The 25,555-nt window shown below is 43.8% G+C and overlaps 1 protein-coding gene across 1 annotated transcript in view; it reads left to right on the top strand.

The window, feature by feature from the left end:
- CA10 (carbonic anhydrase 10) overlaps positions 1 to 25,555 on the top strand; it is a 683,032-nt gene that overhangs the window by 622,346 nt on the left and 35,131 nt on the right. The window contains exons 7-8 of the mRNA XM_069200032.1: positions 2,089 to 2,243; positions 8,937 to 9,111. Of these exons, the coding sequence (XP_069056133.1) occupies positions 2,089 to 2,243; positions 8,937 to 9,111 (330 nt within the window). The remainder of the gene's footprint in view (positions 1 to 2,088; positions 2,244 to 8,936; positions 9,112 to 25,555) is intronic.

Below are 25,555 nucleotides of genomic sequence, written 5' to 3' on the forward strand. Positions count from 1 at the left end.
CCTAGTCCATTATTTTTCACCTTCCATGCCACCTCAGTTTGGACCCAGCCTTATGCAAATCAGTCTTAACCCTTCTCCAGTAAGAACATTTCAAACTGATTTACCAGGCCAGTCACTCTGCACCGGGTACACAAGCAACCCAAAACCAGTTTTGCCCCGATTAGGGCCTATCAATTAAGTATAGCGGTCCTTTTTCTAAACTCTACAGTGACATTGCGGGCAAAAAACAATAAACTGGAATGTGACCTGAGAGATTGCTAGTGCTGAGGTTAATATAAGAATTCCATCCATCAGCTTGTTGCTGTTGCAGTAAAAACAAAGATTGCATAAAAAGCGTAATCTTTAGGATGAGAGATTTTTTTTTACAGTTAACCTATACACTTAATTAAGAAGCACTCAAAGACCTCTGAGGAAGCTCTCTGACATTTTCCCAATTGCTGTTTATACGAACAGTTAGTCCACCTGTGTAAACTGAAAATCAACCACAACGCTATTTTCCTAACATTGATTGGCAGATGTTGACGCTTCTCACCCGCGTAGGTCTGCCGTTAACCAAACCAATTCCAGTGTCCATTTCCTTGCTTTGCAATTCTTCATAACACACAAGCAAACAACGAATGGACATTCTCTCTGTTCCCCCAGTGCCTAGACCATCTCTTGTAACAGCTGACTTCACATCTATACCATTTTATGCACACCCTCAGTGTCTAATTCGTTCCTGGGTAGCTGCATACTTCACATAAATCTGTTAGTTTGTTCAAGCGCGTGAAGCCAGTAATTGTCCATCTCAACTTCATGGTCCAAGAACGACCTCCTAAGCTTCCATTTTTGCCAGGGTAATCAAAAATGGCAGCAACTTTGGATATACCTTGGAACAAGCTCAAATGACTTCCAGTTTACTTCCATTCCAGCAAAGGCAAAGAATATGTTCTCATTTGTATTCATTATTTCTCATCACAAGAAGGAAATCAAAAGGATGAATCTCGGTGTAACTGAAAATCTGAAATTTACATTGGTTTCAAATCACTTCCTTACTATAGTAGAGTAGGATGTCTAGGATTGCTATATGATTTAAGAAACGAAAATGTTGTGTTCCTGTAACATGCTAATGAAATAAATGTATTTTAACGAAAGACTCAAAAAGATGCTTGAGAACGATGAGATGTGGTTGTGTAGGATGTGTAGGATGAAAAAGATTTCCAAAAAATGGTAACATCTATGGATTATCTGTTACAAAAACTCGAAGGATCCTTTTATAGTTTTCCACCTCTGTGACAGTTTCATCTTCTTTCATATTAACACTGGAAATACTGCCATGTTTTGACCTTTCTATCATGGTGGTAATAAGGCCTTCCCCAAAGTGTCTTTCTTCAGAATGAGTGAACCCACTTTGGTGGTGAATGGTCTGGTAGGCGTTCTGCTCGGCAGATCGTGGAATTTCCACTAATATCTGGAGTACTGGGTACGTATTTAACTCGAAACTGAACTACATTATCAACACCCACATCTCCAGTCTCTATCACATACTGTGGCTGCTTCTCAGTATGTTAGGAGCAATGCACTTTTCTTGTCCTTTACTTTTGGTTGACTAGTCCAGGCATGGCGATGTTCCTGCACCCTCGATTGTCACCTGTTCTGCCAGTAGCCTCGTTCATTTATTAATCCAATGGCAGACACAGAAGTAACTCCATTTGTGCGATATTGTAAAGGACAAATAATTGCGAAGGTATCCCGTCCTTCTTCTTATGAGCATGCCAGGAGATTAACTATAAGTAAACAACATGGGAAAACAACAGTGAAGCCAGATGAATCAGAGACAGTGCTACAGAATACGTGTCGGGTACTAGCTACTTTTTTCAACACGCAGGTGCCAATTGTGGGAGCAGTGAATAAGGAGGAACTGATGCAGATGACACCTGCAAAGGCATATGAATGAAGTTATACGTGCAAAAAAACATGTTCTATTACTTATACCCATGTCAACATTTTAATTTGTTTTGGCTTTAAGCACGCAACTATATTTAAGAGTAAACAAAGGGTTTAGTAGTCTGTGTTCATTTAAATGTTTGAATTTTAAATATTTCCCAGATGATGCATATTTACTGCAAGGACTCAATATAGAAGAAATGTACCCTGAGACCTCAAGTTTCATTACATACGATGGGTCAATGACCATTCCACCATGTTACGAAACCGCAAGCTGGATAATAATGAACAAACCAATCTACATAACGAGGATGCAGGTGTGTACATAAATTAATTATTCACTGGTTTTATATTTAATTTGATTTTATGTTTTTGCCACATCTCTCTGTTAGTATTTATTCACTGTATTAAAAATACAGTAACTTTAATTGGAAACCAGAACTAGCATGGATTGTGATGTCAGAGTTGAAAGTGGAACCAGGGAGGGCCTCGGGATTATCGTGCAGGGTCCAATTGGTGCTGAGGATGAGGCCACCAGTATTCCAGATGGGGAACTTCTTGGCTCCATGGGGCCCAAGAGTGGCCCGCAGGGAGTGAGCAAGCATACAAAGAGTTAGAGACTGGACTCGCATGCCTCTTTGCTCTGTTTTGGAGTGGTGTATGGTCTCAGAAACTCAGGTGGTGCCTGGACAAGTTGTGGAACAAGCTCCAAGGTTCAGCTACTTTAAGAGTGAGATCAAGATGTATGGTGCAACCCCCACATCTTTGCAGGAGAGTGTGAGTGCTTGGACAGGTGTTAGTCGTCCTAAGATTCCCTGTGCTTTTCTTTGATTTACCCAATGGCTTTGGTCAAAGCAAAGAACGACCTCTAGAATGACTCATACAATTTCTGGATCTGGAAGAGGACCAGGACCACACCTTAGGCTAGACTGGTCTTGTTACGGAGTCTTTCAGTTCTTGGCAATACAAATGTGTGCCTACTGTTCTTGAATGTCTTCCAGGTTCATCAACAGGCAATCACTGCAGGCTTTTGAAGTGTGACTCAACCCAAACCATCACAGGCAAATCTAATGAGGATGTGTCACACACATTTGTTTATGACAGTTGTTACAGAGCTTTAAACCTGTAATTTCTGAAGGTTGAAGGTAACATTTCCTTTGCACACTGAAATAGAAAGATGTTGAAGAGGTAAGGGTCTCAAACAGATAAGAGAGAGCACCGTATCCATGTCTGAAGGCACCTAAAGAAAGGAAATTACATCAGTGTGTGGAAGTGAAACCCATATAGTGGCTCCACATGTCATTTCTAAAACAAAACTGCATCGTGTGGAGCCACACAGTGCCATCTACCAGCATGCAGAGCTACTGATGAATAGTTTCCATGTCTAGTCTGATGCCTGGGGAACATTCAAAAGGTGAGGAATCTGCAGCCTGAAGTCTCTATCAGAAATACAGATTCATCTAGCAACAAGCAAAAAAGCAGGTTTGGTTCAAACCAAAAATCTGGAGAGACAAGTAGAGAGACGAAAACTTAAAATGTTTTCATCTTTATTGCCTTTCTTTTTTTACCCCTTCAGTGCCAGGCCTTTTCCCCCTCAGGTGCCAGACCTTTTTTTAACTATTAGGGGCAGTTCGCGCTTAGGCCCTCATAACGTTTTGTCCACATAAGATCCCCAAGCAAAATTTGCGTCCTTTTTTTTCAACATCCTAGGAATGCAAGAGGTAACCAGACTTTGTGGGTTCCCCTGAAGGAGACCAAGAAATTAGCCAATATACAGCAACAAATGTGTTTTTTTCAAAACAATTGGAAAAAGGGCTGCAGAAGAAGGCTTGTGGTTTTTTCCCTGAAAATGACACCAACAAAGGGTTTGTGGTACTACAATCACCATCTTCCCAGCTTTCAGGAACAGGCAGACTTGAATCAGAAAAACCCAATTTTTCAACACAATGTTGGCATTTTACTGGGACATACCCCATTTTTACTATTTTTTGTGCTTTCAACCTCCTTCCAGTTAGTGATAGAAATGGCTGTGAAACCAATGCTGGATCCCACAAAGCTAAGCATTTGTGAAAAGTAGACAAATTACTGAATTCGGCAAGAGGTAATTTGTGTAGATCCTACAAGGGATTTCCTACACAAAATAACAGTTGAAATAAAAAATATTGAAATTTAGGTGAAAAAACCCAGCCTTTTTCTCCACGTTTTACTCTGTTACTTTTTCCTGCGATGTCAGATGTTTGAAAGCAATATACCGTTACATCTGCTGGACTCTTCTGGTTGCAGGGATATATAGGGCTTTTAGGTTCAACAAGAATCCTAGGTACCAAGAGCCAATAAATGAGCTGCACCTTGCAATGGGTTTTCATTCTATACTGGGTATACAGCAATTCATTTGCTGAAATATAAAGAGTGAACAATAGGTATCAAGAAAACCTTTGTATTTCCAAAATGGGCACAAAGATAAGGTGTTGAGAAGCAGTGGTTATTTGCACATCTCTGAATCCCGGGGTGCCCATACAAGTATGTGAATTAGAGGGCATTTCTCAAATAGATGTCTTTTTTACACACTGTCTTACATTTGGAAGGAAAAAATGTAGAGAAAGACAAGGGGCAATAGCACTTGTTTTGCTATTCTGTGTTCCCCCAAGTCCCCCATTAAAAATGGTACTTCACTTGCGTGGGTATGCCTAACGCTCGCAACAGGAAATGCTACATAGGCACATCACATATTTACATTGAAATCTGACGTGTTTTTTGCAAAGTGCCAAGCTGTGGATTTCGGCCTCTAGCTCAGCCGGCACCTAGGGAAACCTACAGAACCTGTGCATTTTTTAAAAACTAGACACCTAGGGGAATACAAGATGGGGTGACTTGTGGGGATCTCAGCAGGTTCTGTTACCCAGAATCCTTTGCAAACCTCAAAATTAGGTCCAAAAAAAAAATCTTTTTCCTCAGATTACAGTGACAGAAATTTCTGGAAGCTGAGAGGAGCCACAAATGTCCTTCCACTCAACGTTCCCCCAAGTCTCCCGATAAAAATGGTACCTCACTTGTGTGGGTAGGCCTAGCGCCCGTAACAGGAAATGCCCCAAAACAAAACGTGGACTTTTCCCAAGGAAAATAGAGCTGTTTTTTGCACAGTGCCAAGCTGTGGATGTTGGCCTCTAGCTCAGCCGGCACCTAGGAAACCTACCAAACCTGTGCATTTTTTTAAAAAACTAGACACCTAGGGGAATCCAAGACGGGGTTTATGTTACCCATAAACATTTGTAAACCTCAAAATGTGGCTAAAAAAACACCTTTTCCTCACATTATGGTGACAGAAAGTTCTGGAATCTGAGAGGAGCCACAAATGTCCTTCCACCCAGCATTCCTCCAAGTCTCCCAATAAAAATGGTATCTTACTTGTGAGGGTAGGCCTAGTGCCCGCAAAAGGAAATGCCCCAAAACACTAAATGGACACATCAAAATGATCAAATACTAAACTACCTGTTTTTGCGGGAGGGGACCTTCATTTTTGGTCCTGGGCTCAGCAGCCATATAGGGAAACCTACCAAACCCAAACATTTCTGAAAACAAGACACCTGCGGGAATCCCAGGATGTGTGACTTGCATGAATCCCCCAATGTTTTCTCACCCAGAATCCTCACCAAACCTAAAATCTCAAATTTAGCAAAAAAAATCAAATTTTTCCCACATTTCTGTGTGGGATCACTACACCGGGGCAAATTTCCTGGCATGCAACGTTCCCCTCAGTCTCACAGTAAAAATTATACCTCACTTGTTTAGGTGGGCCAAGTGCCTATGACAGGGAGGAGCTAAAAACATGTCGAAATTGAGTGGGAACCAAAGCGGGTCCAAAAGGGCAGTTTGAAAAAAAACATTTTTAGGCTGACATGTGGGGTAAACTTTTTATTGGTATAGATGAGACAATTCTGGGTGGTAGGAATTTTGTGTATTCCTGCAGATTCCGGAAGGTTCCATCACAAAAATGTGGACAAAATGTGTGATTTCCAGCAAAGTTGTAGGTTTGCAGGGCATTGTGGGTAAGAAAATGGTGTGTGGTGCATGTGAAGCACACCACCCTGGACTCACCCAGATGTTTAGTTTTCAGATGTGTCTAGGTCTTGTGGATTTTTCTACATGGCAGCGTCCCAAAGTCCAAAAAGTGCAGTCCTCACCATTCAAAGTGGGATGATTGTGAGAGTTAGCCAAGCTCTCATGGCCCAAATGTAAAACCAAGACCCAAAATAATCAAATGTTCTCTTGCTTGCCATGGGATAAGATGTTTTAATGTGCAGGGGAGAGCTAAAAGACTGTTATCCTCTTCAGATGGGGTGGGGACATAACCATGCCCATACTGGTTGGTAGCCACCACCACACTATTTTTTATTTTATTTTTAATTCCCTGGCATCTACTAGACTTTCTGCCCCCCCGGGGTGTGGATCAGGGCTAATTGCCCCATCTGCCCACTGGTGGGAAGAACAACTTTGGCCCCATTTATTTGGGGTGGGAGTATGACCATACCCCCACCCTCTTATTTTGAAAAAAAATCCCTGGCTTCAGGTGGGCTTTCTGCCCCCCTTGGGGGCAGATGGGCCTTCCAAAAATAGGCCAACAGTAATGTGCCCCCATGGGGAGCGACCCTTGCCCAAGTGCTGCCCCTCAAACAAAACACACACATACACACACACCAATCCCTGGTACCTAAGTGGTTTCTGCCCCCCTGGGGTAGATTGGCCTAATAGAAATAGGCTGATCTGCCCCCAAGGGGAGCAGAAATGGCCTAATATAAATTTGCCCCCCCAGGGGAGCGACCTTTGTCTAAGTTGTGACTACAATTCCTAGAATGCACCTGGTCAGAATCCTCAAATGGCCACTGGACGCTAGTCAGCTCGGCTCTGCTTGCAGGACTTGATGCAGGGGACTCTAGAGAGCTCCTTTGTACCTGTAGCAAAGAAGGAGTCCCAACCTGAAACAGCAGAAGACAGGCAAACTCCTTTTAGAGGTGAACCCAAGTGTGCAGCTGGTGCAGTCCTTCAGAGTGCAGGGTCCAGGTGCAGATCAGGGGTCCAGCAGGGCAGTCCTTCTTCTTCTTCTTTGTCCTGTTACTTGTAGGGATGTGAGGTGTGGGTGCAGCTCTGCCATATTTATCATTGCTCCTGTGGTGGAAAGCAGGGGGGCCTGGTTGTCCAATACAGGCAGGCTTCTTCCCCCTTTGATGACCACTTCCTGGGAAGTGTGGCAAAAATCAATCTCAGGGAGCAACATTCTTCAAAAATCCAACATGGCTGAAACTGACTTTTGGAGGTTAGATCAGGCTGAGCCACCCACTGGTGTGGCTAAAAATCCTAAACACGCCTCTCTCCTAATCTAATTCAGAGGGCACTTAATTGGCTTCTTGGGTGGAGGTCCTGAGCTGCTCCAAATGTCCTTCCCTGCCTTTGAAGACCAGTTTGGCTGCTCTCCCCCAACCTGTTTCACCATCTGCTGAGGCAGATCTCCTCTCCTAGGCACATCCTTTGTGTTCAGCCCAGGCCACTTCACACCTCATCAAGGCAGCCTGGGCAATCAGAGAAGGGCACTACAGAGCTGAAGTTGGCAACTTTCAGGTAGAGTTTTAAAACTCTGTACCTGAACTATTTATATTAAATCCAACAGTGGAAAGCTGTGGGATTTATTATACAAATTAATTTGATACCAAACTCAAGGTATCTGTCTCTTATGGAGACTTTGTTAATTAAAATAAAGTCTCCCCACTGTAGCCTATGGAGGCCATTCACTACAGTGAGGGAAAAACACATTTGGTTATTTTACCTCACCAGTACTTAGAAAACTATTTTTATAAGGTCCCTGCTATAGATACATAGCACCCAATCCTAGGGGCACATAGGGCACACCTTAGGGGTAACTTATATGTAAAAATAGGGTAGTCTAAAGCTTTGGAAGTACTTTTAATTCCAAAGTCAAATTTCCATATAACTTTAGTTTAAAAGCAGCCAGCAAGACAGGCCTGCCTATAAAATTCCACTGGCACCTCAGCAGTGCATCTATGGGGACACGACGTATGCTGGGGTCCCCAAACCTACATGCCCAACCATATACTAGGGACTTATAGGTGGGTTGATACTGCCAATTATAATTAGCCTAATTTGCATACTCATTTTACATAGAGCACAGGCCCTGGGACTCGTTAGCAGTACCCAGGGAACCATCAGAGTCAGGAAAACACCAGCAGAAAATGAAAAATGGGGGAAAAACATTAGGGGGCCTCTGCAATCAGCCCTGTTTTCTCACACAAGCCCCCCCAGGCCCACACACCCAGGAGACTCAACGCAACCCTGGGAGAGTATTCCTGGCTTGTCACGGGAGGAACAAAGTGAGGAAAACTGGCTGCCCATTTGCAGGGCCTACTCTGCCTTACATCCACCTGACATGGTCACTCCTTCCGGGTAGGGAACCCATTCCAACCATGAAAGGACTCATCTTAAACTGAAACTTCCCTTGAGGGGGGTCTTCCTTGCCTCTCTCTGCCATCTTGGGTAGTGAGGTGCCCACCTCCCCTTTTCCTAACTTTGCTAGGGCAACACCTACAGTAGATGTTTACATTATTATAACATCTTATGTTCTGTCAAAGCTCATTCTTCAATATCAGTGTTTCTAGGTCAACAAATGCTCACCACAAGCACTCTTTTTTTGGTGGACAATATCATGGTAACAACATTGCACATTGGTGATGGGGAAGAGAAGAGGAAGGGTATAATAACCATAAGGGGTGGCCTTGGAAGAGAGAGAATGCTTGATATTAAGGCAACAAGCACAGCCAATTTAGCAGTGTAGGCTGCTTTGCAGATCCCAAAAGCTCAGGTTGCGAGATATTGTGAGAGTTGATTAATAGCACGGGCATTATTCTCCGATGGATTGACACCATTATTATAGATAGTGTTGATAATCACTGGTTTTGAAGTCACATCAATTACACTAAACTATGTCTTCTTGTTTCATGCAGATGGACTCCTTAAGACTTCTGAGCCAGAATCAGCCTACCCAGATATTTCTGAGCATGAGTGACAATTTCAGACCTGTCCAGCTTCTCAATAATCGTTGTATTCGCACTAACATCAATTTTAGTTTACAAGGAAAAGATTGCCCAAACAATAGAGCACAAAAACTTCAATATAGAGGTATGTACTGAACAGTTAATGACTCCATATCTAAGTTTAACATGACAGTGATGCTCAGTAGTAAGAGTCAGCAGGTGAGATCCTGTAAGTGGTCTTAAAATGATGTGTATGACACAAGTAAAGACCAACATATATGTGTTATGAGGTAAGTCCTACTTGGCTTTAAGTTATCTCAAGCATGTTTGTCAATGGACAAGTGTGCTGGTATGTAAAAGAAGAGTTGTCTGTTGTTGTGCTTTTTTATTTTCTACATTTGCTTTTTCTTTTTGCATTGATCCATACAATGCATCATAATTTCACCAGATCACAATATCAATTTTCCAGGGCAGCTCTTGTTGTCATGGAAACAGTGTACATTTTGGCTCTGCATATAAATATTACTACATTTAAGCACGTCCAATAAAGAAGTTTGATCTAATAACCTGGAGTTGCCTAAATTCCTAAATTGCAGCAACAGATTTACTCAAAACTCTGCTCCTAGCACCAAATTCCTATGCCCTTTCTTCATCCACAGTGCTCAATTGTCACAATACAGTATTAAGATAATTGCTTATATCAATCCATTTCAGGTCGTCTTTCTAGCACGTCAGGTCTGGACTCTGTTATAATAAACTTCTCTCAGGCAGCAAATAGTGCCAGAGATCCAGTGTGCCTATATAGCACACCATCTAATGTGGTTTGTTCTCCTTCTTGGGGTTGACATCCCTAAGAATCAGTTCCAATCTAGTGTCAATCGGGGTATACATATGTTCTCTGGTTGGGTGTGTATTTGTATCAATTTCTTCCTTGGCAAATCTGTGTAGCTCTGCTTTCCACTGCTCATCAGATTACCTATAAGGTAGACTATTATACCCAGTTCAACATACAGTGCAGATCACAGTGAAGAGGTCTTCATGCTCTGATTACTCATGTTTAATAGGTTAGAGTGTGCCTTGCAGATAGTGCTTCTGTCCTGTGAAGGATGTGTGGGTGTGCCAGGTACACACACTGTGTGTTGCAAATATGAGGGGAGTGTCCAGGTCACTGAGCATGGATTAGTTACATGCCCTCCACTCAGAATATAATTTGTAATATGTAATAACTAGATAGATAGATAGATAGATAGATAGATAGATAGATAGATAGATAGATAGATAGATAGATAGATAGATAGATAGATAGATAGATAGATAGATAGATAGATAGATAGATAGAACTGTGTTTCCATAGAAAAAGCTTTTTTTTTTACTTGTCTTTATCTTTGGCACCGTTTGACAAATCTTTACAAAATGTTCAAAAAAAGTGTTTTAAATATCTTGTTGTACATAGGAAGTTTTGGGGTGGTCCGTCAAGTGGGGGCCAAGAAAGGGGGGGGGTGAAAAAAAGTGTGTTTCCTATTATAATTCCCACAGGGATTTTGAACACGACTACAGGCCGAACAGCTGGATGGCATTACACCAGATTTGACAGAAAAGTAGCTTTTGGTCCAGAGAGAAGCGTTTTTTTGTTTGGTGTAAATCTGTTCAGTAGTTGTTGAGATATTAAAAGAAAACTAAATATAGATATCCGAAGGCGCGAATACTCCCGATCTCGTACAGAGGTCTGATTAGCTGGCAGCATTTCAACCAAGAAGTGTTAGAAGCCTTCTTAAGACTCAGCTTCAGCCGAATCCCTGAAAAAAAAGATTTCAAAAAAGAAAAAGGGCCAAGGAGTGACACCTTGACCCCTTAGCTCTGGTGCTGGGGTCCCAGAGGGCCCCTCATCAGGGCAACAAAAATACTTTTTCTTAAAAAATAATTGCTGCAAATTCGCTGCTGAATTTCTCTGGTTTTGTGCAAGTAAATTCAGAACCTAACTATAACATCCTTGTACCCTTTGTTTTTTTAAGGTTTATATATATATATAGACATTTTCACTTGGGACTCTGGATTACCTGCACAAGAAAAGAAAATAAACTCATGAACTAAATGGGAGATACGTGATGGGATCGGTGCAGCCGTCAGATGGCTAACAGTCCATCTGTTGAAGAAATAATATATATATATACTGTATATATATATATATATATATCTGGCAGTCAACAGAAGGTAGTTATAGTTAGGACCATATTTCCTTAGGAAAAACATTTCTTCACTAAATTTTACAAAAAGAAGTGTGCTGGTGATACTTGTTGCACAAAAAAAGTTTTAAGGGGATCTGTCAAGTGGGGGCTGAGTAAAAAGGGGGTCAAAAAAAGTTCCTTTCAATGTTAATTCCCACAGGAGTTTTGAAAACGACTAGAGCCCGAACCGCTGGACAGAATTACACCAAATTTGGCAGAGAGCTAGCTCTGGTCTGCAGATTGTGCTTTTTGTTATTTGGTATAAATCTGTTCAGTAGTTTGAGAGATATTAAAGGAAATCCAAATGTGTATATCTGTGGCCACCACGACTTTGCGAATAATGAATCATGCAGAGATCTACAGAGCTCTGATTGGCTGCCAACACTTCAACCAGCAAGTGTTGGCAGCCATCTTGGGAATAAAAAAAAAGAAAAGGGGGCAGTGTAGGAATACCTTTGGTCTTGGGATCCCAGAGAGACCCCTAACAGGGCAAAAAAGCTTTTTTTTTTTTTTAATCTACTGCTATTGTCGCGAAATATTTGTGAATTTTGCCATGAATTAAAAAAAAAAGCAAGTGCAGTCTCCCGCACTTACTTTGCATATTGACCTAGGTGGGACAGGTCCTCGGGCATGCTCAGCCCTGCCAAGTGCCATGCATCAAGGGCAGTTTCCTTTGCTTCCTGGTACTGATGCAGTTGCTGTGAGGGGGGAACAACTTAGTTGTCCTGGTTACGGCTGTGCTGGGGAATTAACTCATGCTGATGCAGGAGTTTTCAATTAGGTCATAGCACCTGCCCAGGGCAGGCTTAGTGAACTGTGGCAGAGAACAGCTAGGTGGGTCTTCGAGAGCTCAACTGAATTTAGCTGCTTTGTGCGGACCTCTGGTACACTGCTTGCACCTTGATCTGAACAGAGAACACAGCTCCCCAGCCGTGACAAGCAAAGCACCTTGTGACTTTGATGCTCTGTGCCAGGGACTCTTCTTAACACTCACCGTCCTGCGGAGAGTTCCCTCCACGTCAGACATGCCAGGCCTACAGCTCTGCAGTGAAAACGCACTGGAACTAGGAGCCTTGTGGAGAAGCACCTCTTTCCTCTGCTAGCTTTCTGCTCTGATAGAGCTCCGGCCACAACAGTCGAGTCATCACCTACAAAGAGAACACACCAGAGTATCTGCAGAAATGAGTAATGCATTTTTTTTAGTTTAAAAAATTGTTTGAGCTTCTTTGCTGAAGTGTTTTTCAGAATTGTTGTGTTCATCATGTATTCAGGTTAAATAAAAGTGACATAAGCGTTGTTACACACTGCCTACATTTCGCACTCATTTCCTTTAAAAAAGTACTTTCTTAAACCGTGCCAGCCAGCCTCACTGTGACATACAAACCCCAAAATGCTGCATTTCAATCAGCACAGAATTGATCTTCTAACATTTCCGGGCTGGCGAAATACTCTGTGGCTTGGTGGCAGCGGCTTTAGTTATCTGGCTTTGGCCTAAACATCCTACTGCACAGTCAGTGTTGTGAACAGTTGAACCTGAAATGTGCACTCACTGGAGGTTGTATTGCGTCTCACGATAATGTTGGAGCTGCTTAGCTAGACAGCGCTCCTGTTTCCCAGCTTTATACCGGTAATAGAAGTATTTGTAGGTCTCCAAAATGTTTTCTTCAACTTAGAGCTTGAGTGGCTAGAGTGCCGCTGCCCGAGGGAAGGGGCGGGGCATGAGGAATGCACGCTGCTTGGTGTCCGTGCACCCAGATCTCCATTCCGTGCCCTCAAAGCCTGCAAACAGTTTGGCCGATAATAAGAACGGACCAAGGGGTGCATATTCTGCCTGCTGGTCCTGTACCTAAACAGGACATGCTATATGAAGCAACCGATCCTTGACTAAACAACAAGCACTTCGAAATAAGCCTAAAGAAGCATGATCACAGTGATTTGCAAAATAACAATTACAATAATGCACACATTAGCAAAAGCCATGTCAGCCTTTTTAAACAAAGGTGTTTTTCATTTTCTGCTGAGTTTGTGCATGCAAGTGTCTTTGGGGGTCACATGTGAATGGTTGTGAGAATGTATTAATGGATGTGTATAGATGGATATACGAGCACTGTTAGAAATTGAGTCTCTAGTAGGCAGAGGTATGCACCCTGTCCATGTAGGGACCACAATTCTAGTCCAGGTAAGTTGCAAGACAGCCTAAATGATCCTGACTTCACCTTCCGGTAGCTTGGCACAGAGCAGGCAGGCTTAACTTAGAAGGCAATTTGTAAAGTATTAGTGCAATAACTCAGAGTAACACAGAGAAACCACCACAACAAGTCTTCCACACCAGTTTAAGAAAATAGATAATGTGTATCTGATTAAAATAAAACCAAAATTACAAACATCCAAGATGCACAAGTCAAAATATCACTTTTTAAAGGTTTATATGATTTTCAATCCTTAAGAATCAGTACGTGTATCCTTTTAACACACAGTTCCAGGGATGCGTCAAAAATAACAATTCAGAAGAGGAGATGCGTCGTAAAGTGATACGTCGTTTTTTTTCCAGTGCAGCAAAGGCAATGCAGCGTTTCTTTACATGCTGGCAGGCGATGCACCAGTTTCCGGGAGCGCAGCAGTGGTTCCTTACTGCTATGCAGAGATATTTTGATGCACAGGGACGATGCATGAACAATCCAGAATGAGTTGAGAGGAGGCAACAGGTGCTGCATCTATCCGGCAGGTGATGCTGTGATTTTCAGCCGCATTGCAGGCGTTGCATCAGTCCAGCAGTCGCTGAATTGAATTTTGCAGGCGCTGCATCAATTTTCTGATGTACTGGATTTTCTTCTCTTTGGTGAAGTCTTTCATAGACCTGAGACCTCAGAACAGGAGGCAAGCTTAATCCAAGCCCTTAGACAGCACTTGTGGTTGAAGGCACAATCCTTCCAACAGAGGCAGGGGTCGGCAGGTAGCAGTGCAACAAGCAGGCCAGCAGTCCTTCCAACAAAGCAGTTCAAGTGAATCTTTTGGGCAGCCAGTCAGTCCCTCTGACATAGTCCAGTTGTAGGTCCAGAAGTGTCTTATTTGGTGGGTCACAGACCCAGTATATGTACTCAAAAGTGCCTTTGAAGTGGAGGAAACTTCAAAGAGTGGTTTTGAAGTGCACAGGTTCCCCGTTGAACCTAGCCCTGTCGGCCAGGAGCCCTGTGGGGGGGGTGGGTCATCAGTCCTTTGAGTGAGGGCAGGCCACTGGCCTTGGAAGTGTAAGAGAGAGCCCCTCCTCCCGTCCTGCCCAGGGTGACCCATTGGTGTGCAGATGAATGCAGATGCAGCTGAGTGTCCTGTGTTTATGGCTGTCTGAGTGAATGCACAAGGGAAGCTGTCAACAAGCACAGAACAGACATGGATTGGAGACAGGCTGTAAGGCACAGATAGCAGTAAGTACATAGAAATGCCTACTTTCTAAAAGTGGCATTTCTGAAATAGTAATGTAGAATCCAACTTCATCAGTAAATAGGATTTCTCGCTACCATTCCAACCATACCAAACATGCCTTTTCTATTCCACTCAGGTCAGAAATTACTACTTAAAAGCATATAAGGGAATTTCTACTGCTGTCCTATGAGAGGAGGAGGCTTCACATTAATGAAAAATGACTTTGGGGGGTTTTCACTTCCAGAGCATGTAATACTGCCTTTTACTTACATAACACCCTGCCCCATGGGTTACCTAGGGCTTACCTTAGGGGTGACATATGTAAGAAAGGGGGAAATTAAGACTTGGCAAGTAGTTTTAACTGCCAAGTCGAAGTGACAGTGAAACTGCACACACAGGCCTGGCAATGTCAGACCTGAGACATGGTTAAACGTCTACTTATGTGAGTGACGCAATTAGTGCTGCAGGTCCACTAATAGCATTTAATTTACAGGCCCTGGGCACATCGAGCACACATTACTAGGGACTTATAGGTGAATTAAATATGCCATTTGGGTATGAGCCAATGTTACCATTTTTAGGGGAGAGGGCACAAGCACTTTAGCACTGGTCAGCAGTGGTAAAGTGTGCAAAGTCCTAAACCCAGCAAAAATGAGGTCAGAAAAACAGAGGGAGGTAGGCAAAATGATGGGTGAAGACCACCCTAAGGCTGTCAGGTCTAATAAGCACATTTATGGATGGATGGTTGAATGGATAGCTGAGTGTTTGCAAGAGTAGATGAAGTAAGTGTGTCTATGAGTGCATGGATGATGAAAGGGTTGCTAAGTTCATGAATGAGTGAATGAATATGAATGAGGGCTACATAAATAGATTAGTGGATGAGCAAAAGGATGCATTGACCAAGAAACAGGTAGGTAAGTGTATGCAGTGAATAGTTGGTGCAAGAGCAGATCAATGGATGAATAATATAAGAAGAGTGCATGGATGGACACATAAGTGAACAAGGAGATGAGAGAATTCATGCTTGCATATGAGTTAGTGAGTGCATGAAGAGATACGTGCATGGATGAATGAGTGGGTGGGTGAATAAATGGATGGATGACTGGGTGTAGAATGTTGCCCTGAGTTGTTATAGTATTTGGCAGAGGAAGCTGAACGGTTGGTACAACATGTAAGAGGAGGCAACCCAGACCAAACAGACATATGTGTAAAAGAAGAGAGCAGTCAATTCAGAGGCAGTAGATCTACCCCCCCAACTCACTTTAGACCACCTTCATCCTTCTGTCACAGGAACTGTTGCCCACTCACCACTCATCAGGGGCTAGACTAATGCATTTTAGTGCCTTTGCCTGGACATCTGTACTAAAATGCTAATGTCATACATAATTATTGCTCTAACATTGGCAGAAATGAAACATTTTCAATTCTATTTATTCACAACAAAATCGTTGCTTTTACTCGTGGATCTGATACTACCTCCAAGCATTTGCAGTGCCAATAGGTCAGCTTGTGGTAATCATATGTTTGCTGGGATCCTCTTAGAGTTTCTCGTTGCTCAAATTGGTGTCATTTCTGATATTTATATGTTTCTCCCGTCTTCGTTGCTTGATTTTTGCTTGCTAGAAACCGTCACTCATAGTTGTTGAAATGTCACTCATAATTACACTGAAATTCTTAAAATGTCACACATAAGCAATCTTAAACCTTGGCAGCTATGCCTGCTGGTTTTAATTAAGGAGAGGGGTTTAATTAAGGCTCGGGGATCAACATCAAATGCCCCCCCTCCTCCCCCACCCACCCCCCGGCCAATATGCAATGTGGAGCAGATCTCCGTGATATCCCGGAGGAACGGTCTGATGGAAAGCAGAAAGGGGGACCTCCGAGGTAGGGATGCTGAGGGCAACTCCATGGGCAGAGAGGTGGAGGCAGTTGCAGCGAGCTCCTCATGGAGAGGGACCGAGGTGATCACGGAGCTAAACACCAGGCCTCGTGTCAGGCTCTGACTCAACACGGACCTTGAAGCTCTCGGGGCGACATGGAGCACAGCCAGCGGGTGGGAGGACAAGGAGCAGGAGCAGCAAAGGCTGCTGGTCAGCGTGGCGGAACTGTAGGTGGGGGGGCAGTGAGGAGTGTCCTAGGACAGATGTCCTGGAGGGTGGCAGTGACCCGGAGGACACAAGGACGCCTGAAGACAGTCCAGAGCCGGAAGTCTAGGCTGAAGATGAACAGAAGCTGTGCAAAAGCAGCCCAGAGGGCAAGAACTCGGACACGGGCTGGGGCTCCGTGCACAGCCAGGACTCAGACTCCCTGCCACCCGTGTGTGAGTCGCTGGCGTAGGGGGCTGTGCTCCCACGGAGCACAGGAACCGTGCCTGCACTAGTAATGCTCCGTTTAACTCAACGGTCTGTGGGAGTAGTGGGCGGGTGGGTCAGCTTTGGAAAGCCGACGGGTATGAGTCGAGGTAGCCTGACATGTGACTGACTCTGCTCCTTAGAAAAACAACACCTTTGAAAGGTATTCACTAAAAGACATGCTTTAAATGTGATCACCCCCAGTGGTGCTCATTTTCTTCCGTTAGCAAAAGAAATATACGTTTTTGATTTAAGCTCGTGCCTCACCTTCTTACTTTGACTGGGACATAGGCTTTTCTTTAAATCGTCACAGTACAGTATTTCCCATTTTGATGCTATTTTTCAGTCAACAAACGCTGTAAAATTGAACGTTTAGCCACGATTTACTAACTTTCTATTCTCACATGCAACAACCCGCACAGCAACCCTCCCTACATTTTTATTTATTTTACCCGATTCTACCTATTTTATCAGCATTTTTAAGGATGAAATGTTGTGCCAGTCCACATCTAACGTGCACCCAACACTGCCAAGGCCACCGTCCCTGTTTCAGAATAACAGATACTCTTAGAGATGCCACACCAACCCCAACATCCCATCCACAAACCAATTCATCTATGTTTTAGTTTGCAGAGTTGTGAACAGTTTAAAACAATGACGGAGGAACACGGTGGGTAAAAATGTCGTGTATTACCAAAAGAACCCCCAGGAAGCTCATACAGCTTGGAAATCAAGTCGCTTATTCTCGCTTGATGCTCGTTTATTAAGGCACGCAGCCCCACAGCTTTTTATAGAAACTGTTAAATAGCATTCAGGTCATTTCCTAACTCCCTACTCCCTCCCCCAGATGTGTTCAAGAGCTAATTTCTCTTGCATCCTACTGGGAACTTACAAGTGTTCACAACAATATACCCTTAAAAAGCATAACTGAAGCAATAATAAAAAAAAACGTATTGAACCCGTAATAGTGTTTTCTAGTACTAGATGTGTCAGACCTTGTGCAAGCAAATGCCGCCTAAAAGTAAAGCGATTATGGTGTTTGAACCAATTGCCAGGCGACTGGTGCTTCACGCATTGCTGGAATTATCCCTTCCCCAAGCCTGGCGGATTTACTAGCTCTCGCCGGTAAATATAAAAAAAAAAAATATATATATATATATATATATATATATATATATATATGTGACGGGTTGGGCCTTGTTTCTAAAAGTGCTGGAGCGTGCATTGCCTCGTGAAACAAAAGCAGCCTGGTGCTTTTGGTTCCTTCAGCCCTGCCAGCTCAGCATGTTGCCAGAGTCTTGACTTGCCCATGTACCAACAACAGCACAATTTTGATCATGTTTCTGTACGTTTTAAACCCCCTGGCAAACAGTTTGGGAAACACTAGGGTAATTAACCTTATGCTAGTTTAAACAAATTGAACAAAAACATCTGGCTCACCCCTACCGCCCATGGACTTTCAACCTAAAAAAAAAGATTAATGAGGCAGGACAGATGGTGTGGGCGATAGTCTCACACCTAACGTCAGGATGTGAGGTACCCACAACTTGTCTGTAGTCTCACAGCACTAGAGTGTATGTCTGGAACTCTACATTTATCTCATAAATTGGAGCCCGGACTACCAATCAAAGAAAAAAAAAGAGAAGGACGAAATGGAGATCAAATCGGAGATCCAAGGCAAGTGATTCAAAGGGTTGTTGCTAAGAACTGGATAAAAAAGGAAGAGGAGAACAAGGTGGGACAATTCCTCAAATTAGACAAGATGGGTCCACCAAAACTATTGGAAGGTATTGGGAGTTGTCTCTGCACACAGGAGAGAAACAGAAGAGGCATTGTCAAGTGGTTGAACAAGCAACACCCATCCACCTTGGCAAACTCTTCTGGTGCAATGGTCCGCTGTTCGTGCTTGTGAAGGGTGAGCAGGGGCCAGACCCCTTGCAAGGTTGTGAAAGGTAATTGCTCGCTTTGTCCATGTCTTTAAATGATTTTGAAATTGAATAAAAGCCAAACTAGTGCTCTGGGTTATCCCTAAGTGGCAAGTACACATAGAATCTTCAAAATATTTGGGATGTAAATTGCACAAACAAAATGTAAAAATGTAAAAATGTAATTAGTGTTTCTTTAACAAATGGCACTGTTTTCCCCTTTATATATATAATTAGATCTCAGATTGAACTGGGAACCAGTTACCTTTTGATAAATAGTGATTATTATCTACCATACTCCCACTGATTTGCACGGTCCCTTCAAGCACAGTTTGCTTTTTGGTCTTCTCTTCTGCTTTCTGTAGTGGGCCACGTGGCACTAGTGAAGAAGGTGTGCTACCCCAGTGATAATATTATTTTGCAAACCTCCCCCTGCGCGCCCTTCATTCCTTCTTCAGACATGCCACACATCTGATTTGGTCACTGCTGCGCCGTCAGGTAGCTCTTTCCACTCTAAAGCTACCTGTGACTGCGAGTGGATTAGGACTTCTGGACTTAGAATGCTATTATTCAGCTGAATGGGTGGCTCGCTGGCTTTCTGCCCACCTCCCTGCAGGAGATGGGGTTTATCAGTAAAGACTTTTAAGGAAGGCTAAATGCACTGCTCATTGTTTCCTACTGATCATTCTACGGATCACCATGCAGGGTTATCATGCACAGGTTTCTCTTGCCTTGCCAGAACCTGTAAACTCACTGACACGAAGAAACCCTGTGCTCCTGCACTACCTTTGCTAAGCCTTTTCACTCGCACAGGACGGTTGTGCTCAGAGCAACTCCATTATTGGCATGCTGCAGGTGTCTTAAAAATGGGGGATTTGTTTCTGGACGGCAAGCTACTAAATTTCCAAACCTTTGTGGCAGACTACCATCTCCACCCCGGCGAACTCCTCACATACAACCACCCTAAATAATAATTAAATGCCCTATTACATGTCGGCCACCTAGCACTAACCCTACAAGAGGTGTGCCAGAAGCTCTAAACCACAGGAACTGGTGACAAACTGATAGAATGGGTGTACAGATCTTTCCTGCAACATGGAAACCACTCCAGGTTTTCCCGTCAAATTACCTGGGTGATTGATGTGGCCAAACCTCTGCAAGATACGGACTGGACTACAATACTGGACTTCTCTCACAAAGTATCCCACAGCTGTCACTTTAAGTACATTCATAGTGCTTACTTGGGAATGCATTTTGCCCGTTGCTTGTCATTGGCCTTGTGGTTTGTAACCCACATTTTGTTGCTTTCAATTTGCTGGCTTTATTTGTTTTAGGCTATGCAGCTTGAGTTCGCCCCTTCCCTTGCCAAAACCTTATTTACAGTATCTTTCTGAGTGCTCCTTTCTGTAAACAGGCCTGTAAAGCTTGTTCTTATCTCATCACATTTGCTGTGCATTCAAAGAACAAAGTCAACTGCCAGGCTCTGTCTTCGTGGGAACTTCGTGGTTACTTTTTTTTCCCTCTGATTTCAAAGTGAGAGGATTTATGCAGCAATCCTGCTGGATACTGGGGTTAGGAAAGAGTTTTTTCTATCACATGACAACATTTAAATAAACTTCAGAATATATCAGAATTAGAAGTACAAATGAAGTACATTTTTGTTAATTCTGAACTGTGCTGGAAACAAATATCTTTATATGATTAAAACAAATCATTGCATTAGGTGATGCAATTTCCATACATCATTGTCTGTGCACAGTATAGTTTGATTTGAAAAACTGTATGTCTGTGCAGATGTAATGATCATTTCAATCAAAAATGTGTTGTCTGTAATGACAGCGTGTTACCACACCATGCATACTCCACTCTGCTCCACTCCCCACCATTGCACCCTACTCTGTATCACTCCACTTTACAGCACTTCATGCCGCTGCACTGCACTCTTCTTCATTCTGAACCACTCCACATTATGCCACTGCACTCTAAGCTAATACATTCTATGCTAGTGCACTTTACTCTGTAACACTCAACTCTATGCCCCTGCACTCTATATCAATACACTGTACGTCACTCAAATTTACTCTTTACCTTTGCACTCTATGCCACGGCACTCTACACCACTTTACCCAATGCCATCACACTCTATGCCAATCTACGCAGCTCCACTCTACCCTGCACTTCTCCACTCCCTTCACTCTACTGTGAAACAATCTACTTTACGCCACTGCACTCTGTGCCACTGTATTCTATGCCACTGCATTCTATCCTGCACCTCTCCACTCTATGCAACTGAACTCTTCTCTGAAACAATCTATTCTATGCCACTGCACTCTATGCCACTCTGGCCATTGCACTCTAGTTTATTGCACTCTACACCACTGCACGCTGACACTCTACTCTGCAACACTGCACGGCTACCACTATACTCTATGTTGGACTTTTTCCCTTATGCAGGGTCATCCCCAATCTTTTTGCCTCCTGCCTCCTATTTCCTCTGACCTGTTGTTGTTGGCTTTTGAAGTCTGAGCACTTTATCACTGCTAACCAGTGCTAAAGTGCATATGCTCTCTGTGTAAATTGTATTGTTGATTGGATTTCCATGATTGACAAATTTGATTTACTGGTAAGTCCCTGGTACAGTGCACTAGAGGTGCCCAGGGCCTGTAAATCAAATGTTACTAGTGGGCCTGCAGCACTGGTTGTGTCACCCACATTAGTAGCCCTGTAATCATGTCTCAGACCGGCCACTGCAGTGTCTGTGGGTGCAGTTTTAACCTGCCAATTCGACTTAAACCTTCCCTTTTCTTACACGTAAGACACCCCTAAGGTAGGCCCTAGGTGGCCCCATGGGCAGGGTGCAAGGTATGTTTAAGGTAGGACATATACTAATGTGTTTTATATGTCCTAACAGTGAAATACTGCTAAATGTGTTTTTCACAGTTGTAAGGCCTATTCCTCTCATAGGTTAACATGGGGGCTGACTTTAAATATGATTAACGCTTAGATTCCCTTGGGGAGCGGATAGACATGTGGAGTTTGGGGTCTCTGAGTTCACAATTTAAAAATACATCTTTCAGTAAAGTTGATTTTAAGATTGTGTGTTTGAAAATGACACTTTTAAAAAGTGAGCATTTTCTTGCTTAAACCATTTCTGTGAGTCTGCATGTTTGTGAATTCCTTGTGTGGGTCAGTTTGACAGTTGGGCTGGTTGCACCTCTCTCTAGACAGTGCCACAAAGGGAGCTGAGGTGTAGCCTGAATATCCTGATGAGCCATTTGTGCTAGGAGGAAGGAGAGGAGTGGTCACTTACACCTGAAAGGGCTGTGCCTGGCCTCACACAATGCAGTCTCCAACCCCGTGGTGTGTGTGTCTGGGGCCTGGCCTGGCAAGACAGGATTTCACAAACAAGAGAGACTTTCCTTTGAAGTAAGCCTACTTCAAAGGGCAACATGGGTATAAGAAGGGCACCCAAAACCACAGACGTTAGACCACTTCTGGACATCAAGAGGAACCTCTGCCTGGAAAAGAGCTGAAGAGCTGAGGAGAAGTGCTGCCCTGCCTGTGACTGTGCTTTGTGGAGCTATCCTGCATTTGCTGCTTCTGCCTGGTGAAATGGGACAAAGACTGTACTTTGTTGTGCATTCCTGCTTGTGAAGAAATCTCCAAGGGCTTGTCCTGAGCTTGCCTCCTGTTGTTGAAGTCTCAGGGCCATCAAAGACTGCCCCTGCCAGCACCTGGAATCTCTGCTGAGACTCCTACCCTGCCAAGTGGTGCCTTATCCAGTTCCTGGGGCCTTGACAGGTGAAGCTGGCAGACCAAGTTTGAAAGTCCACGCACAGACCGCCGCGCTGGGAAATTTCCGCTGCAGCCTCCGAGAGCGGCTAAAGAAACGACACACCGCCGGCTCCGCAGCTGAAATCAACGCAGCACTTGCAGCGTGGCTGGGAGATCGATGCACACTGCTGGAGAAACGATGCGCCGCATCGCTGACGGAGGCTGGTAACGTCACAACCCACACAACGCGGTTTTGCTATCACCGTGCGGCAGGATTTTCAACGCAAATCTTGCTGGGTGCGGAAAACGACACAACGCCTACCTGGACCCGAATGCTGCCTGGATCGACGCACCGCTCTCCTGCGGAGAGGAAAAACGACATACACCGACCCGACCAGAGAAGGAGAAACGATGCACAATCTCGCTTGCAGGTGAGAAACTGATGCACAGCTTACCTTTTTCCACACACACTCACCCATGCATGTTATTTTGATGCTACCCAGGTATTTTTTAACGCTAACAGTGTTTTACCTGTTTACGAAAGGATTTAAGACTCTTTTGCTTTTAATATTAATAACTTGACTGGTGTATGTTGGATTTTTGTTGTTTTGGTCTTGTTTTGTTTAGATAAATATTTCCTATTTTTCTAAACATGTGTTGTGTCATTTTGTAGTGTTTTCATTAAGTTACTGTGTGTGTTGGTACAAATACTTAACACCTAGCACTCTGAAGTTAAGCCTGCCTGCTCGTGCCAAGCTACCAAGGGGGTGTGCGGGGGTTAGCTGAGGGTGATTCTCCTCTAACCTGACTAGAGTGAGGGTCCTTCCGTGGACAGGGGGTAGCCTGACTGGCAACCAAAGACCCCATTTCTGTCACTCCACACCACTCTACTCTGTACTACTACATTCTGCACCAATACACTCTATTCCATTGCACTCTATGCACTCTCCTCTGCCCCATGCCACTCTATGCCACTACACCCTACGCCTGTGCACTCTAAACAACTGCACTGTATGCCACTGTCCTCTACTCTGCACCATTGTACTCTATGCCACTGTTCTCTTAACCACTCTACACCACTGCACTGACACTCTACTCTGCAACACTGCACTCTACAACACTCTACTCTATACTACTGCATTCAATGCCACTGCACTCTATGCCTTTGCACTGTGCATCACTGCACTCTATGCCACTATACTCTAGGCACTATACGCTACTCTGCACTGCACCACTCTACGATTCTCCACTCTGCACCACTCTATGCTACTGCACTCCATGCCGCATGAGTCTACTCTGCACTCTATGACACTGCACCACTCTGCATTACTGCACTCTATTGTATGCCACTCTACTCCACTGCACTCTATGCTACTCTACTCCATGCCACTCTATGCCACTGCACTCTGCACCAATGCACTCTAAACAACTGCACTGTATGCCACTGCTCTCTACTCTGCACCACTGTACTCTATGCCACTGCTCTCTGTGCCACTCTACTCCACATCACTGCACTGACACTCTACTCTGCAACATTGCACTCTCCGCCACTGTACTGTACACCAATCTACTCTGAATTACTGCATTCTACACCACTGCATCTCTATGCCACTCTACTCTGCATCACTCCAGTCTACACAACTGCACTCTACAGCACTATACTTTACTCTGCCCTGCACCACTGTACACTACTCCACTCTGCGCCACTGCACTCTCTGCCACACGAGTCTACTCTGCACTCTATGCTACTGTACCACTCTGCACTACTGCACTCTCTGCCACTCTATTGTATGCCACTTTACTCCACTGTAATCTATGCCACTTTGCTCTGGCCCACGCCACTCCATGCCATTGCACTTTAAACCACTGCACTCTATGACGATTCACTCTAAACAACTGCACTATACCCCACTGCACTATACTCTGCACCACTGGGCAATACGACACTGCTCCTATGCCACTCTACTCCACTCCACACCATTATGCTGCCAACTTTTAGCCATGCTGAACAACAGCCACTCTGGTGTATAACGTGACAAAAACACATTGGCAAAGCCAATAACTCTTGCGTAGACGAGACCAGCTTTGCCAATGTTTGTTAGTACTATGAGGAACCGAGGTCCCTGAAAGAACTGTGAATGTGTAAGTCCTTATTTTAACCATGCATTTGACGCCTCCTCAGGAGTAGTAAGCGATCGATAAATACAATTACATCATAATAAAGGCTGCTATAAAATGCACAAATACATTTCGGTTAAATAAAAACAAGTGCTTCTCAAATACAGATTTGAATAATATACAGTTCATACCTAGTACTAATATTTTTATAACACTCCATTAAAACCACACACTCCTCAGCTCGCCTTGGAACACCATAACAGTACCTCTCTAAAAAAAATATCTTTGCCATCAGAAAGCTTCAAGTACCTTCTTTGATTAAAGTCAATGCAGGTTTTCAAGCCCTTTTGCATTTGCAGATTTAGAAGTTGCACACATTTGCATTTCTTTAGGGAAGGAGGCACCCTGGCAAGAAGGCCTTTTCTTATCTGCCTGCCCCTCCCTCCCTCAGAGCACAGGAGACTTTCAATCCAGCTGAGGAAACTGATCTGCCTGTAATTTCGCCCTGCTGTCCGTTTTCTTTGTGGTGAAAGGCTAAAATTACGGACAAATGCTGTCCGTTAAGCCTTTCATTACAGACAACGGACGGCAGGGCGAAATTATGGACAGTCCGTGAAATTTACAGAGGGGTGGTCACCCTATCCAGGGCAGATTTTGAAAGCACAAGGACTCTGACTAGGAGCACTAATATGGTCTGAACAAATAGAAACATCCCTCCAGAGCGGGCCAGGTTATCAGTACTTTTTGAAATGTTGGTACACAGGGTAGGTTTTTGT

Source organism: Pleurodeles waltl, chromosome 7, assembly GCF_031143425.1.
Source record: "Pleurodeles waltl isolate 20211129_DDA chromosome 7, aPleWal1.hap1.20221129, whole genome shotgun sequence".
Lineage (NCBI taxonomy): Eukaryota > Metazoa > Chordata > Amphibia > Caudata > Salamandridae > Pleurodeles > Pleurodeles waltl.